The 13,293-nt window shown below is 42.9% G+C and overlaps 1 protein-coding gene across 3 annotated transcripts; it reads left to right on the top strand.

Moving 5' to 3' along the window:
- Nucleotides 1-891: 891 nt before the first annotated feature.
- Nucleotides 892-11,371, top strand: EEF1AKMT2 (EEF1A lysine methyltransferase 2). 3 transcript variants are annotated; one of them, XM_039483064.1, is made up of 7 exons: nt 922-1,039; nt 2,661-2,729; nt 3,371-3,436; nt 4,040-4,154; nt 8,546-8,653; nt 10,113-10,329; nt 11,137-11,371. In XM_039483064.1, the coding sequence occupies exons 1-7, from the start codon at nt 957-959 to the stop codon at nt 11,232-11,234; spliced, it is 756 nt and encodes a 251-aa protein (XP_039338998.1). In that variant the 5' UTR covers nt 922-956; the 3' UTR covers nt 11,235-11,371. The 3 variants fall into 3 exon arrangements, with proteins under 3 accessions (XP_039338999.1, XP_039338998.1, XP_039339000.1); XM_039483065.1 differs by lacking the exon at nt 2,661-2,729 and having other exon boundaries at nt 892-1,039; XM_039483066.1 differs by lacking the exon at nt 922-1,039 and having other exon boundaries at nt 2,662-2,773.
- Nucleotides 11,372-13,293: the final 1,922 nt, after the last annotated feature.

Here is a 13,293-nt window from a genome sequence, read left to right as displayed (position 1 = left end):
CTTCCACCCAGGCCTCACCCCTGTCCTGCCCCTTCCCCCTGAGGCTGCGCCTCTGTTTGCTCCTCTTTCCCCATCCCTCCATCACTCACTGCTTTTCCCCTCTGCCCGCCTCCCTGCCAGGGTTGGGAGGGATTCGCCTGGCTGAGTAGGGGCTGGCATGGGTAATGACTTGGCACCTTCCTGTCTCCCCCGCCAGAAGTAACTGGACTTTGGGTGTCAAGTCAATAGATCTGACTGGATACCGTCCGGTCCCCTTTTCGACTGGACTTTCTGGTCAAAAACCGGCCACCTGGCCACTCTACTATCAATGCCTTTTCCTTCCTCTACCATTTATCCTCCTCACCATAATCCCTCTCCCCTCATTGCAGCCCCAAAGCCTTCTCCACCTAGACTCCCCACTACTCCACCCCTAATCCTCTGCCCCCAGCACTGCTCTCACAGTTCCACATTCCCCCTCACTACTGCGACACCCCATAGGCCCTCGTTGTGCAGCGAAAACACTTGCAAGAACCTAAAATGTTATGAGCATGTCATGTTAGGGGGCTGTGTAACCGGAGCCCCTCGACCGTAACCCCCCTCAGTTCCATGGTTCAAGAAATAAGGATGAGATGATCCTTCCTTGTCTGTCATCTCCCCTCTAGTTAAGCCAGGGGAGCAGATTAACCAGTGCTGGCTCTGCTGGAACAGCCCCCGACACGGGTGGGGGTGTGTGGGGGGGTGTGATACAGGGACCCCTCGCTGAAGTGACCCAGCTCTGACCCTACACTGCCCCCACCCCCAAGAGGGCACAACACCCCAGCCAGCCTGGGCACTGAGAAGAGACGTGATGGAACCACACAGCGCACAGGGCAGAGGAAAGGTCCTCCAGCAGCCTAGAGGGGCTGGCCGCGGGAGTGCTCTAGCCCCGCCGCACGCCGTGGTGCGCGGGCACTTCCGGCTTCTCTGCCGCCTGGAGGATGAGTGACGCCGGGGAGCGGCCACGTGACTCCCCGGGGCCGGGGCCCGAGTTCGGCCCCTCGGCCCTGGGGACCAAAGAGCAGTGAGTCCCGGGCGGGGCGCCCTCGCCCCGGCAGAGCGCAGGGGCGGCGGGGCCCCTGGGTTTGTGTTTGCAACCAGGGCTCAGGGCCGGGCTTCTCAGAGGGGCTGCGGCTGTTCGGCTCCCAGCTAGGGGTGCCAGTGTGGACGGACTAGTCCTGGAGCTGTCATCGCATTGACAGTGTCTTTAATTAAAAATTAATCTTTAATTCCTGGAAACTCCAGGGCAGTCGGGTTGGCAAAATTGTCCCAAAGCCCATTGACATTCGTTGGGACCTTGGTTCCTGCTTCCTCTCACTCTGCTGCTGCTGAGCCGTGTGATGTCTGCGGGGCCGCTGTGAGGTGTCACCTCCAGCCCGGGTGGGCAGGCTGGCGAGTTGCGTTAGGGCATTAAAATAGTGTTGTGGCTTCGGCGATGGCTGGGTATATGTCCCCTGGGGATCGGAAGGGTTGTACTTGGGTGCTGGCCAGACACTGCCCAAACCTTTGATCACAGCATGGGTGCTGGAACTATGGGTGCAGGGGGAGCGGCCACAACCCTGACTTGAAGTGGTTTCCATTATATACAAGGCTTACAGTTTGGTTCATTGGCTTTCAGCACCCCCACTAAAAAAATTGTTCCAGCATTCCTGGGTCATGCTGCCATTTATAACGTGAGCTCCAGCACAGCTAGCATATATAATGTATTCCTGAGCTGGAAATCAAACCTCACTGCGGATAGATACTCTTTGGGCTTGCCTACACAGAGAAATTGACTGCTATAGCTAGTCCAGAATAGCTCCCCCTGTGGACACTCTATTCCAGAATAATCAGAGTGTGATTTCAAAGCAGAATAGTTCATTCCTCAATAGCTATTCTGGGCAATTTCCCCATGTAGACAATTGTAAAGTAAAAATGGTCAGCTTTTTGTAATTTCTAATTAATGACATTTTACCTGGGCACTAGATCTCAGCAAAGTTAGTTGCATCTCTCTCTCCTTGTTTCAGTCTTTTCTTTTTTTTAATTTGATTGTGGCGTTTAGGAGGAGAACATGTGACCTTAAGTATGTAGCAATGTGTTATAGGCCTAATATTTTCTCTTGAACCTGAAGAATGAATCCTTTGTAAATTGTACAATTTTCCAATTATTCTTCATCACCTGCTACAGAAAAAAAAGTTGTTTAAAAGAAGTTTTTTGGACACTTTGAGAAAAATACATGATGGTAACCGCTACAAAAATTACAACCTTAGAAGTTGGTGGTTCTGAAAGCTTTTTATAATCCTACAACTTGAAAGCAGTTCTATTTTAAAACGCAAAATTTAAACAGGAGCTAAAATATTTCAAGTTTTAAACTCAATCTGAGGAGCAATCAGAAAAATCTACCTCTCCCCCCCAATGCAGTTCATATCTAGCAACCTGAACCTTTTCAGTTCACTGTGATCATCCAGCGTTATCTGTACTGTGGACAAAATGTTCCACATCAGTTTGTATAATATACAAATAAACCTTTGACTGAGCAATACCATGGAGAACATAACGAGTTCTAACATGGATCATAAAATCACTGAGTGTGCCATTCATTTGTCTCAGGTTTTGTAAGGTTCAGATTGGCAGTGATTTCTTTTATTTTTGCTTGATGTTCTCAGAGTTTGTAAGGAGCTTCACACCTTTATGAGTGCTGAAAGGCTCCAGAAAAGGAACATTGCAGCTTATGAGTATGACAGACACCATTATAACCTTATTGATCTGAGGTTATGGGGCAAGTGATGCTGTTTTTCCACAATTTCAGCCCGTGGGTTTTAGCCCACAAAATCTTGTGCCCAAATAAATTTGTTAGTGTTTAAGGTGCCACAAGGACTCCCCATTGTTTTAACCACTGGAGAATCTCCCCTGGGTTAGCCTGGGCATATAGTCACCATAGCCATTCCCATGCCACCTCTTAAATCTTGGTTGCTGGTATAGGAAGTGTGGTATGGGATAAAGAGATGTGACTGGGGCTTCCAGCAATTCCTAGCTTCTGTAACAATCCATTGGGGCTGTTGGCAGCTAGTGGAGGTTATAACAATCTGACCTACTCTGGAGGACTAACTCAATGTGCAGAACAACCCCAGGATCAGGGGAATGCAAAAACACACTGTTGCCCCGTTCCCTCATACCGCTCCTGGGTTGTGCTATACACTTCTCAAACGGAGCTGGAAATCCGGCCCTTTGTTTTGATGCACGTGTCAACAGCTTATGCGTTGGACATGGGGTGTACGATATGGGAATACAATATCCACCCATGCCCTTTCTTCTTGATCATTCATCTATGTCATTCCTGTGTTAATTTCATATTCTGTCCTCTCTTCCTCTCTAGTTGGGATGCTGCATATGAAAGTGAATTACAGATTTTTCAGGAGAGTGGAGATGCTGGGGAAATTTGGTAAATAAAGAGAATAACTATCAATGGACATATGCATACAGTATTTTTATTCTTTTGAAAATATATGGAATAAAAGCAAAATAAAAAACTCATTGGGTCACTGGATAGTTCAAAGTATTGGTAATATGATATGGAGCTTTTCACCTTGGGGGCACCAATTCCTATTTGGCCCAACTCTGTTGTGACTGAAGATTGTTAGTTACTCCCTGAAAATTAGTTGTTGTGTGTGCAATGAGTTGGTGGTTGCAGTCTGTTTTACTAGTAGGCACGTACCCATATCACCAAGGACATCCATTATTATCATCAGAGACTGAGAATTAAATAGGCAGCCTAGAGAAGCTTCCAGTGCAGTCTTTATTTTATGTGGCCATAAAGAGGGCCTTAGTTTCCAGTACTGCTAATCCCAGCAGGTTTTAAGCCATTTGGTTTACTTAAAACTTAAACAAATCAGACTTGGAATATGATCTATGTAGGTTGTTGCCTAGATGCTATAGTGACAGGTGCTTTATGAATTCCAGATAGGGGGAGAGATGAAGTACAGTTGCTGCTGTGCCTTTCATGTGTCTTGGATATGTTGATTACTTAAGCCTCTGTTTCTGATAGGTTTGGAGAAGAAAGCATGATTCGTTTAATCAGATGGATGGAAAAACAAAAGATCCCTCTGGACAGCTCTGTGCTTGACATTGGAACTGGAAATGGTGTTTTACTTGTTGAATTGGTTGGTATTTTGTAAAATTACAGAATCAAGGCTAAGAACAGAGTATATAAATTTACTGCAAATGAGAGAATATTTCCCCGTGAAGCTAAGTTGCTCAGGCTTCGGCTTCAGCCCTAGGTGGCAGGGCTTGGCGCCTCAGGCTTCAACCCCAGGTGATGGGGCTTCGGCTTTCTGCCCTGGGCCCGAGCAAGTGTAATGCCGGCCCTGCTTCGTGGACCCCCTGAAACCTGCTCGTGGACCCCCAGTTGAGAACCACTGGTTTAGATTACAACTTCTTGAGAAGTCTTCTGTTTCTCTGAACACTTTAGCCTTCAGATTTACAGTTCCCTTTAATCAGTTTAAAAAACTGTTATAAGTAATATCTGGTTCTGTACCAGCTTCTGAATTCCCCTGCCATGGTTTGTAGACTTACTATGATATTTTCTTATGTTTTAAAATGCTTTTCTCTCCTCTATTGCTGTGTGAAAGACCCACAATAACAAGAGAGAGAACTGGCAAACTGTAGTATAGGGGAAATAGTGAAATTGACTAATACACAAAGGGCTGTCAAATGCACAAAACAGAGATGTTCCCCCCCCTTTCATCTTGGTTATACTACCCTTAGCATTACTTGTGAAAATAGTAGTTAAAATATTTTCAGGCAGAAGTGTGGTTTTTTTTTTAAGTTGATGGTATCCCTTTAATTAAAAAAAAAAGTGATAATTTTTCTCTTGAGGTGGAAACACAGCACCAAGTATGTTTTAAAGACTAATATTGTTATTTCATAGGGGCACAACAGGGCATGAAGTTGACCAATCTTCAGTAAGTTTAGTTATGAGTAGTTTTGTGTTCCTTTTCACGGTTTTGATTAAATGCTTTGGTAGAATGTCCTAGCTGGTTTAGATTGAGTCAGTGTATGGTATTCACCGTACCAGCACTTCTCCATAGGCTTTAGCAGTTACAGCAGAATTTAAGTTTGTGTGCGGCTTTTGTATTTTTTTTAAAGTTTATAGTCTCCATGAATGTGATCCAATGCTGTCTTGTCTTCCTAAATCTGCAGATAGACAGAAACAGTAGCACTGAGAAGTATAACTGCCCCATCTATCTCATTAGATATGTTAATTTGAAACCTAATAGTTTTAAATTCACTGTTAACACTTTCATTGCAGAAGAATGTAGTTATTTTGGATCATACTTGAGTATTCTGCCATCCTTGAATCTGACCCTTGATGTAACTTGTAAACATATAATGAATTTTTATTCCATATCAGGAAAGGTAAAGATGATCTGGGAAATCCACTTCTAAAGGCTATTTCCCCCCCCCCCCCCAAAAAAAATTATCCCTCAAGATATAAAGTGCCCCAAAGTACTGTGGTTGGACAAGGAAAGTTATTTTTTAAGTGAAGTACTATTCTGAAAAATGACTGTCATGTTGATTGTTTACTCTCAACTCGAGATGAGATTTGCTCAGTTTATAAGAAAAAGCATTAGTTTTTCCAACTGGCAGCTCTGTAACCTCAGTCCAGGATCCGGAAGTAATGCTGGGATTCTTCTGGCTCACGCATCATCAACAGTAATAAAATTCTACAGTTGGAAGCTGGGACCTGATAATTCCATAGAAACTGCAGTGCTGAAAGAGCCAAAATGAAGTTAATTAACTAAATAGGATGGAACATCTCTGGAACGTGGTTGTACAGGGTATGTGGTGGGCTGTCATCAGAGCAAGAAGAGGTGAAGTGAAGTCATAGCTTGGTTCCCAGGGAAAAAGTAGACACATGTATAAACAGTCAGGAACAATAAGTGGAATTATACTAAGAAAAATGATTCCCATGGAGGTTAATGCTGGTTGAAGCAGGCTGTATATAGATGAGGCAGAACTGACTGACAAAAGTAGGTGGCTCTAGAAGAAGTCAAGCAGATACAGAATGCCACATGCCAACATACCTTAAGCAGGTGCACCACATGAGTGACCATTGTGATGCTAACAGATCCTGATACCCACCCACAAGCCAAAGCACCCCAAAGTGCGTACAGAACTCACATTGTTGCCTTTATCATACAACCATTCCACAAGTTCCAAGAGACAAACTCTTGAAAACGTCCTCTGTCCTCCTTTCCTTTATTTTTCTCCTTTTTTCTTTCTGTCTCTGCTCCCAGTATTTGTTATCCCACCACCCACAATGTTGGGTCTTCTTGCTCTTTGGCATATGTGTATCATGAGGAGCCTGCAGACCTGCTTACTGAGGGTCTAGTGTACTGACTCGCAGAGCAGTTGTGACTTCTGCCTCTGTGCAGGGCCGGCTCTACAGTTTTCGCCGCCCCAAGCAGCGCGCCGAATTGCGGCCCCCCGCGGAAACGCGCCTGCCACCCTAAGGGACACGGACTGCCCACGCTGTCCGCAGCGGCAATTCGGCGCGCTGCTTGGGGGCAAAACAACAGGGACTGCCGCCTCTTGCAGATTGCCGCCTCAAGCACCAGTTTAGAATGCTGGTGCCTGGAGCCGGCCCTGCCTCTGTATTTGTGATGAGCTTTTCTCATTCAGCTACCATTTCCTGGATACAGCACCAGGAATATAGCCCATTCACTATTAATAGCTATGGAAAGACTGATAGAGCAATCAGGCCACCGCTTATGACTCTGACCTCTCTGTTTCCTGAATGGTAGGAGAGCAGAGAACATCTGGGACCCCTACTAACAGAGATTGTCAGTACATCCTTTAATGAGGGAAATCTACTACCCAATTCAGAACATGCAGTAATCTGGCCAACACTAAAGAAACCATTGCTCAGTGCTAGTGACCTCGCAAACTATGACCCAGTATTTAAGCTGCTTTTTCTAAGCACACTAATCAAGAAACCAGCAAAAAGCATTTTCCAACATGAACTACCAGTATCATTGGTCAGAGCATGGTACAGAGACATAATTGGTTGCTCTGGTGTGTGATTTTTTCCTGTCTGTATAAGAGGGTAGTTAGTCCACATACGTTCAGCTGGAGCACTCTGCAGCATTCAATATCATTGATCTCCAAACGCTCCTGTCTTGTCCCAAGAGAATGTAGGTGAAGTTGTAGAGCGAGCTGAAACTCCCTCAAGTGAATCATGTTGTTCCTCAAACATCAAATTGAGAGGGCTGGTATGGGAACTGTTCTTCCACCTCCAAAGCCCTCAACTATGAAGACTCTCAAGGCTCTGGAAGCTCTGGGAAGACAACAGGGGCAGAAATCTTAGCAGTACACAGCTCCTTGTCAAATCTTTCCATGCCAAGTGTGAACAACACAGTCTCTCAGCTTTCTTGATGCTTAGCTAAAATTTAGAGCCTGGATTAAAAGTAGCTGGTTAAAGCTGAACTCACAGAGGTTATGCTGTTTGGAAGAAAGTGCTGCAAAAAGCATGTCTTTGTATATCCCCTGTTATCCAGGGCATCAGCCTTCCTATTAAGTCAGTGCACAGCCTCAGATCCCTTTGAACTTCTTAATGCCATTGGATTCCCAAATGGCCATCTTGTCATAAAAACATCTACTTATATCTGCTGCTGGCCAGGAGATCGCACCTTCTGTGGTGGATTCAGACCTGGCCTCTTGTGACATCCAGGCTTCATTTTTTAAATTCATTCTATCTAGGAATGAAACCACACACTCTCTGGTAAAACGTCAGCAGGTACAAGGTGTTGTAACTCATCTGCTTAGCAAAAGGTTTGCCATTAACATATTACCTCTGTGCTCTGCTCTCTGCACTGATTTATTGAGTACAGAGTCAAACTCAATGTCTGTATGGCACAGCACATAATTGGCTTGTGGAACTCACTCATAATACTGAAGCAAAGAACTCAGTAGCATTCAAATAAGGATTAGATGTTAATGTGAATAATCAGAATATCATATGCAATTACCCCACTTAGGATAAAAAGTATGAGGGATTTCAGTATGCTTCAGGACAAATCAACTACCTGTCTGAATGTAAGGAACAATTTCCCCATAACTGTTATCGTATAATTGTCCAGTATGGAGGATTTACTCTGTCCTTTAAAGCATCTGATACTGGCCATTATTGTGATCTATATGGAAATTCCTGTTGTCTAGTTTCCTTTTTGGTACCGATTAGAGGATGTATTATTGTATTTTATAACTACTTCTGCAGCGTGTTACTTGTCATGGTTCTGCTCAGTTTTCCACCTATTGGAAGGAGCTAGCTCTTAGTTAACAACTCTGTTGATGATATACAAAACAAAATAGAGGAACAGCTCATGCTCCTGTAGCTTTTTTGGTTCTACAGAGGCATCAGGAATAAAAATGAGTAAAAGCTTTTTTTGTCATTAGGATGACTTGAATTGACTTGGATTATATACAGGGAGCACACCTGCTGAGTAAGGATAGTTTGCTAGCACACTGAGTAAGATTCTCTCTCTTTCTCTAGGCAAAATGTGGTTACACTAATCTCACTGGAATTGATTACTCTCCTTCTGCAATACAACTTTCTCAAAACATAATAGAGAAAGAAGGGCTGTCTAATATTAAATTGCAGGTAAGTGTTCCGAGGGATTATGTTAAGGAAAACAGAAAGCAATTGGATTTGAGGGATTAATCGAGTCACTTGATTTCAGACATATGTTAATATACTGACTACATTTTTTGAAATCTAATTGTAGTTTTGCTCACTTGAAGGGGACTCTAACTTATTAATACATCTGTATTTACCAGAAGATCTCTTGGTTGGTGAAGATTTTACTCCCCTGGATACCTGTGCAAAACTCCCATTTAGGCTAACAAGAGTGTCATCCCTGAGCAAGGGGAGAAACTAGATCACACTTTAAAAGATCAATTCTGTATTCTAGAATATATACTCTGACTTTTTTAGGTAAGAAATAGCAGACTAAATATGTCAAACTACAAAAAATTCAACAATGGTACAGACACCACTGCTTTTCATGCTGACCAGTTCATTGTTACCTTGTGCTCACCCTGTCTGGATGTTCTCTTTTCTTATACTGAGGGCAGGTCTACACTTCAGTGGGGATCGATGCTCTGAGATCGATCCACCAATGGTCGATTCAGCAGGTCTAGTAAAGACCTGCCAAATCGACAGCAGATCGCTCTCCAGTCAACCCCGTACTCTACCCCCAACGAGAAGGGTAAGGTAAGTCGACGGGAGATTTTCTCCCATCGACCCCCTGTGGTGTAGACCCCCCCATGGCGTAGACCCCGCGGTGACTAGACCTAGGTCAATTTATTGCAGTAGTGTAGACATAGCCTTAGAATAGATCATGGACTCCTTGGGCCATGTCACTTGTGTTCTGTTTATATGCTGCCTAGCACTCTGGGACCCAGGTCCATGACTGAGGCCTCTCAGTGCTGCCACACGGCAAATAGTAAATAATATCTTAGAGTGAACTTCCAAATACATTAAAAATTGTGAGGTGCTTAAATACTACTGCAATGGAGGCCAGCTAAAGCACTTCAAATAGGTAGGCATGTAGCTGGGCTCAACTAAAGATTTTTGCATAATGCAAAGGGAGAATCAGATTGACATGGCACCAAAATTGTGCAAAGCAGTTGCATGGTAACCACTTTCCAAGTAGACCTAGTGTAAGGAACTCATGCAGCCCATGGAGGGATGGACTTGGTCCTATCTGTAAGGTACTCATACAGCCTGTGCAGAACTTGTAACTGAATTAGTATAGTTCATTGCCCACCAGAGGATGGCCAGGCTGGCTATATAAGAGCTCAGCGAGTGCCAGTCAGTGTCTGCTCAGGGAAATGGCTGCCTGGCTCCTTACCCACTAGGTGCTGTGTTGTGTGCTTGGAATAAAGCCTGAAACGGCTTCAGCTGATCCTGAGTCTGTTGTGAGTGTTATCTTCTTCCATGACACCTAGTTGTTGTCAATTTTTGTGCCCTCACAAATGACAGCACCAGTCTACATTAGAGATGCAGCACTTCCCAACTAAAAGATGATTATTTACATAGTGGTACACTTTTGATTTAGGTAAAAGACTTCTTGACTCCATCAGCTGAGCTATCAGGATTTCAGATTTGTATTGACAAGGGAACCTTTGATGCCATAAGCCTTAATCCTGACAATGCAGCTGAGAAGAGGAAGCAGTATGTGAAATCCCTCTGCACGGTATTGAAAATGGAAGGCTTTTTCCTCATAACCTCTTGTAATTGGACCAAAGAGGAGCTGCTAAATGAGTTCAAGGAAGGTAAGTAGTTGGGCAGAGTTATCTGCCAACTTGTGGTTGTTTAAGGTTTTGGTAGGTAAATGTTAATGTCCTTTTATTGCCGTGTTTATTTTATCCAAGCGGGATTAGACATCACAGCGATAAAACGTGGGTGTGCGTCCTCAGCCTTATCCTCAGTACAGCTTCCATCATTGTAGGCATGGGTAGGGAATTCTGGCTCCAACTTTTACCAGTAGAGATGCAGTTCAGAAGTGAGGATTTTTTTTATACCTTCCAACCTCAGAGGACAAGAATTGCAGGCAAGTTATTTTGGAGAAGAAGAGAATTATTTACCAGTATGGCTTTTTTTCCTCTGGTCTTTAAAATAGATCCCCCATTCACCCACCCAGCTCACCTTTAAAATTGGGATACATTTTTATCTTTTCTCTTAGTCACAAAGGAACTGGCAGTTGTAGGCTGTGACATTCCATGTGCACTCACATGTCACTTGCTCAGTGAACCTCCTGATGGGTCTGAATTCTTTTACTTGCTAGTCAGCTTCTGAATCTCATGCTTGAAGCTTGAAACCCAAGTGTACCGAGAACTAGAATTGCTGGCAAATTCTTATCTTTTCTGTCGTTAGTCTGCACAATGCAGCTAGCTAAGATTTTATTATATATGGAGGAGTTTCAGCTATATAAAGAAGCAATATAAAACACAGCACTATAAACTTACAAAGTAACTGACTTGCCTGTTTTCCATATGAATTAAGAGTGGTTTGCAAAAGGTTATTCAAGGGAAGAGTAACATGACTTCTTCTTAATCAAAGCATTAATTTCTGTCTGGCAGGATTTGAAATTCTGGAGGAGTTGCCAACACCCAAGTTCTGCTTTGGAGGGAGAATTGGAAACAGTGTAACAGCCTTGGTTTTCCAAAGAAAAAAATAAGGCCATCCATCTTGGACAAATTAGATTAGCTGAGAAAAGAAAAGTCTTCACTTCAAAGTAAATCTGATGCAAAGGAGAGAGAGAGAGAGGGAAAAAAAACCCAGCATCTGTGTAAATAACTGCTCACTGAGTGCTCATGCTTAAATAAATTTGTTAGTCTTTAAGGTGCCACAAGTACTCCTGTTTTTTTTTTTGCGGATACAGACTAACGGCTACTCTGAAACCCTGTGTTATGGCAAGGCACTGCATTTAGCCGTGGAGATGGGACCATCAGCTTCTGTTCTGTGTTGTCTTCTATGCAGAAGAAGTGAGCTTAGCTCTCAGCTCTCAATTAAAAAAATAAATTAGTCTTTTAAGGGTGCCACAGTACTGTTTTTTTTTTTTTTTTTTGCGGATACAGACTAACACGGCTGCTACTCTGAAACCTGTCATTATGCAAGGCACTGCATTTAGCCGTATGGAGTGGAAATCCATCAACTTCTGTGTGTTCCATTCTATGCATCCGAAGAAGTGAGCTTTAGCTCACGAAAGCTCATGCTTAAATAAATTTGTTAGTCTTTAAGGTGCCACAAGTACTCCTGTTTTTTTTTTTTCAATAAAACACAGTGCATGTGCTGAACTGCAATGGGCCTCCATAAAATTCAGGGCAAGTTATATACAGCTGAAATGTTTCTAGGGTAAATTCTGCCTTTGTGCTGTTTCTCTTTGTTATAGCTTCATTTATTTCAATAAAATTGTGTGGGTGTAAGTGCGTGAAAATGTGGCACTCTGATTTTTCAGAGACCAACTAAAACTATTCACATTACTTTTGCATTTGAAGTGTAAATATTTTTTTCCTATTTAATGTTTATTTTAGTTTCTAGTGAACAATTTAAAATAAATGTAAGCAGTAATTGAATCATACAAAGCAAGAAGTCTTATTTCTGTGTTGTTTGGCATAATAATGAACATGCTTTTGAGATCTAAACAGTGGGCAATGTTTTATTTTATTTTTGTAAAGGAAACGTGCATGTTATAGTGTAATCCAAAATCAACTTTTAGTTAAATAAGGAGGAAAATGAGTGTAAAGATTGTAGCACTCACAAGACATTATAATGTAGTGCTTTAGGGTGGGATTTTCATAAGTGCTCAGAATTCACCTACTTCTACTTCCACCAAAGTCCATTGACGTCAGTGGGAGGAGAGTTAGGCTAACATTGAGTGCTTTTAAAAATCCCTCCCTGAATCTCTAATATATGCTCGCTAATACTGATCAGTACCATCGATCCAATTAAATACTTGAAGACGCTGTTTGGTGTTATTACAGCCTCTCAGTAGCAGATATGCTTACCTATTTCAATATTAATTAATTGTATGCTAATGTGTTAGGAAGGGCCAGTAATGAACATCTCCTTCTCCAATGAATTTTATATGACATTTTAGTTGAATAATACCCAAACAGAGAGCACAAAACCCCACATCCCCAACCTAATAACCCATGACTGATTATATTTATTATTCTTTTTAACCCATGTTCATTTCTTTTATTATTATTATATTTGTGGAATAATGACATAGCTGCCTGGAGAGAGAGGAAAGAAATATTTCTCCTCCTTTTATGACTTGTCCCACGCACATTTTCAGATGGCAGTAAACATGACATTTCAAGCATCCAACAATTCCTATTAGGCAATTTGTTCTCATAGAAGAAGAATGTCATGTTTACTCATCAGGGAAATGCTTTCCTAGTTCTCAGTCTGAGCAGGTTGGTTGGGTGCAGGGAATCATAGAGGGGAAGGGAATCCTCCCTTCCCTGCTGCTGGTCTAGTGCTCCCCCTCTGCAAGAAATAAGGACCAGAAGAGCTGTACAGTAGGAGATCCTCCCTCCTTAACCAGCCCCTAGTGTGATATTCCCGAATTCTGCACCTCCTTGCACAGTGGAACTGTGCTAATTCCTCTGAAAAATGACCCAACAGAAGTAGAGATCAGGTTTTGGACCCAAACAAATAGATTTCTTTGTATGCTTAAGCAGCCTAGTATCCTTACATATGTTCAAAGTAACGCCCCCCCTCTCCCCCCC

Source organism: Mauremys reevesii, linkage group 7, assembly GCF_016161935.1.
Source record: "Mauremys reevesii isolate NIE-2019 linkage group 7, ASM1616193v1, whole genome shotgun sequence".
In the NCBI taxonomy this organism is placed as follows: Eukaryota; Metazoa; Chordata; order Testudines; family Geoemydidae; genus Mauremys; species Mauremys reevesii.
The sequence above is the reverse complement of the archived record's forward strand: the minus strand, read 5'-3'. Positions and strand labels throughout refer to the sequence as shown.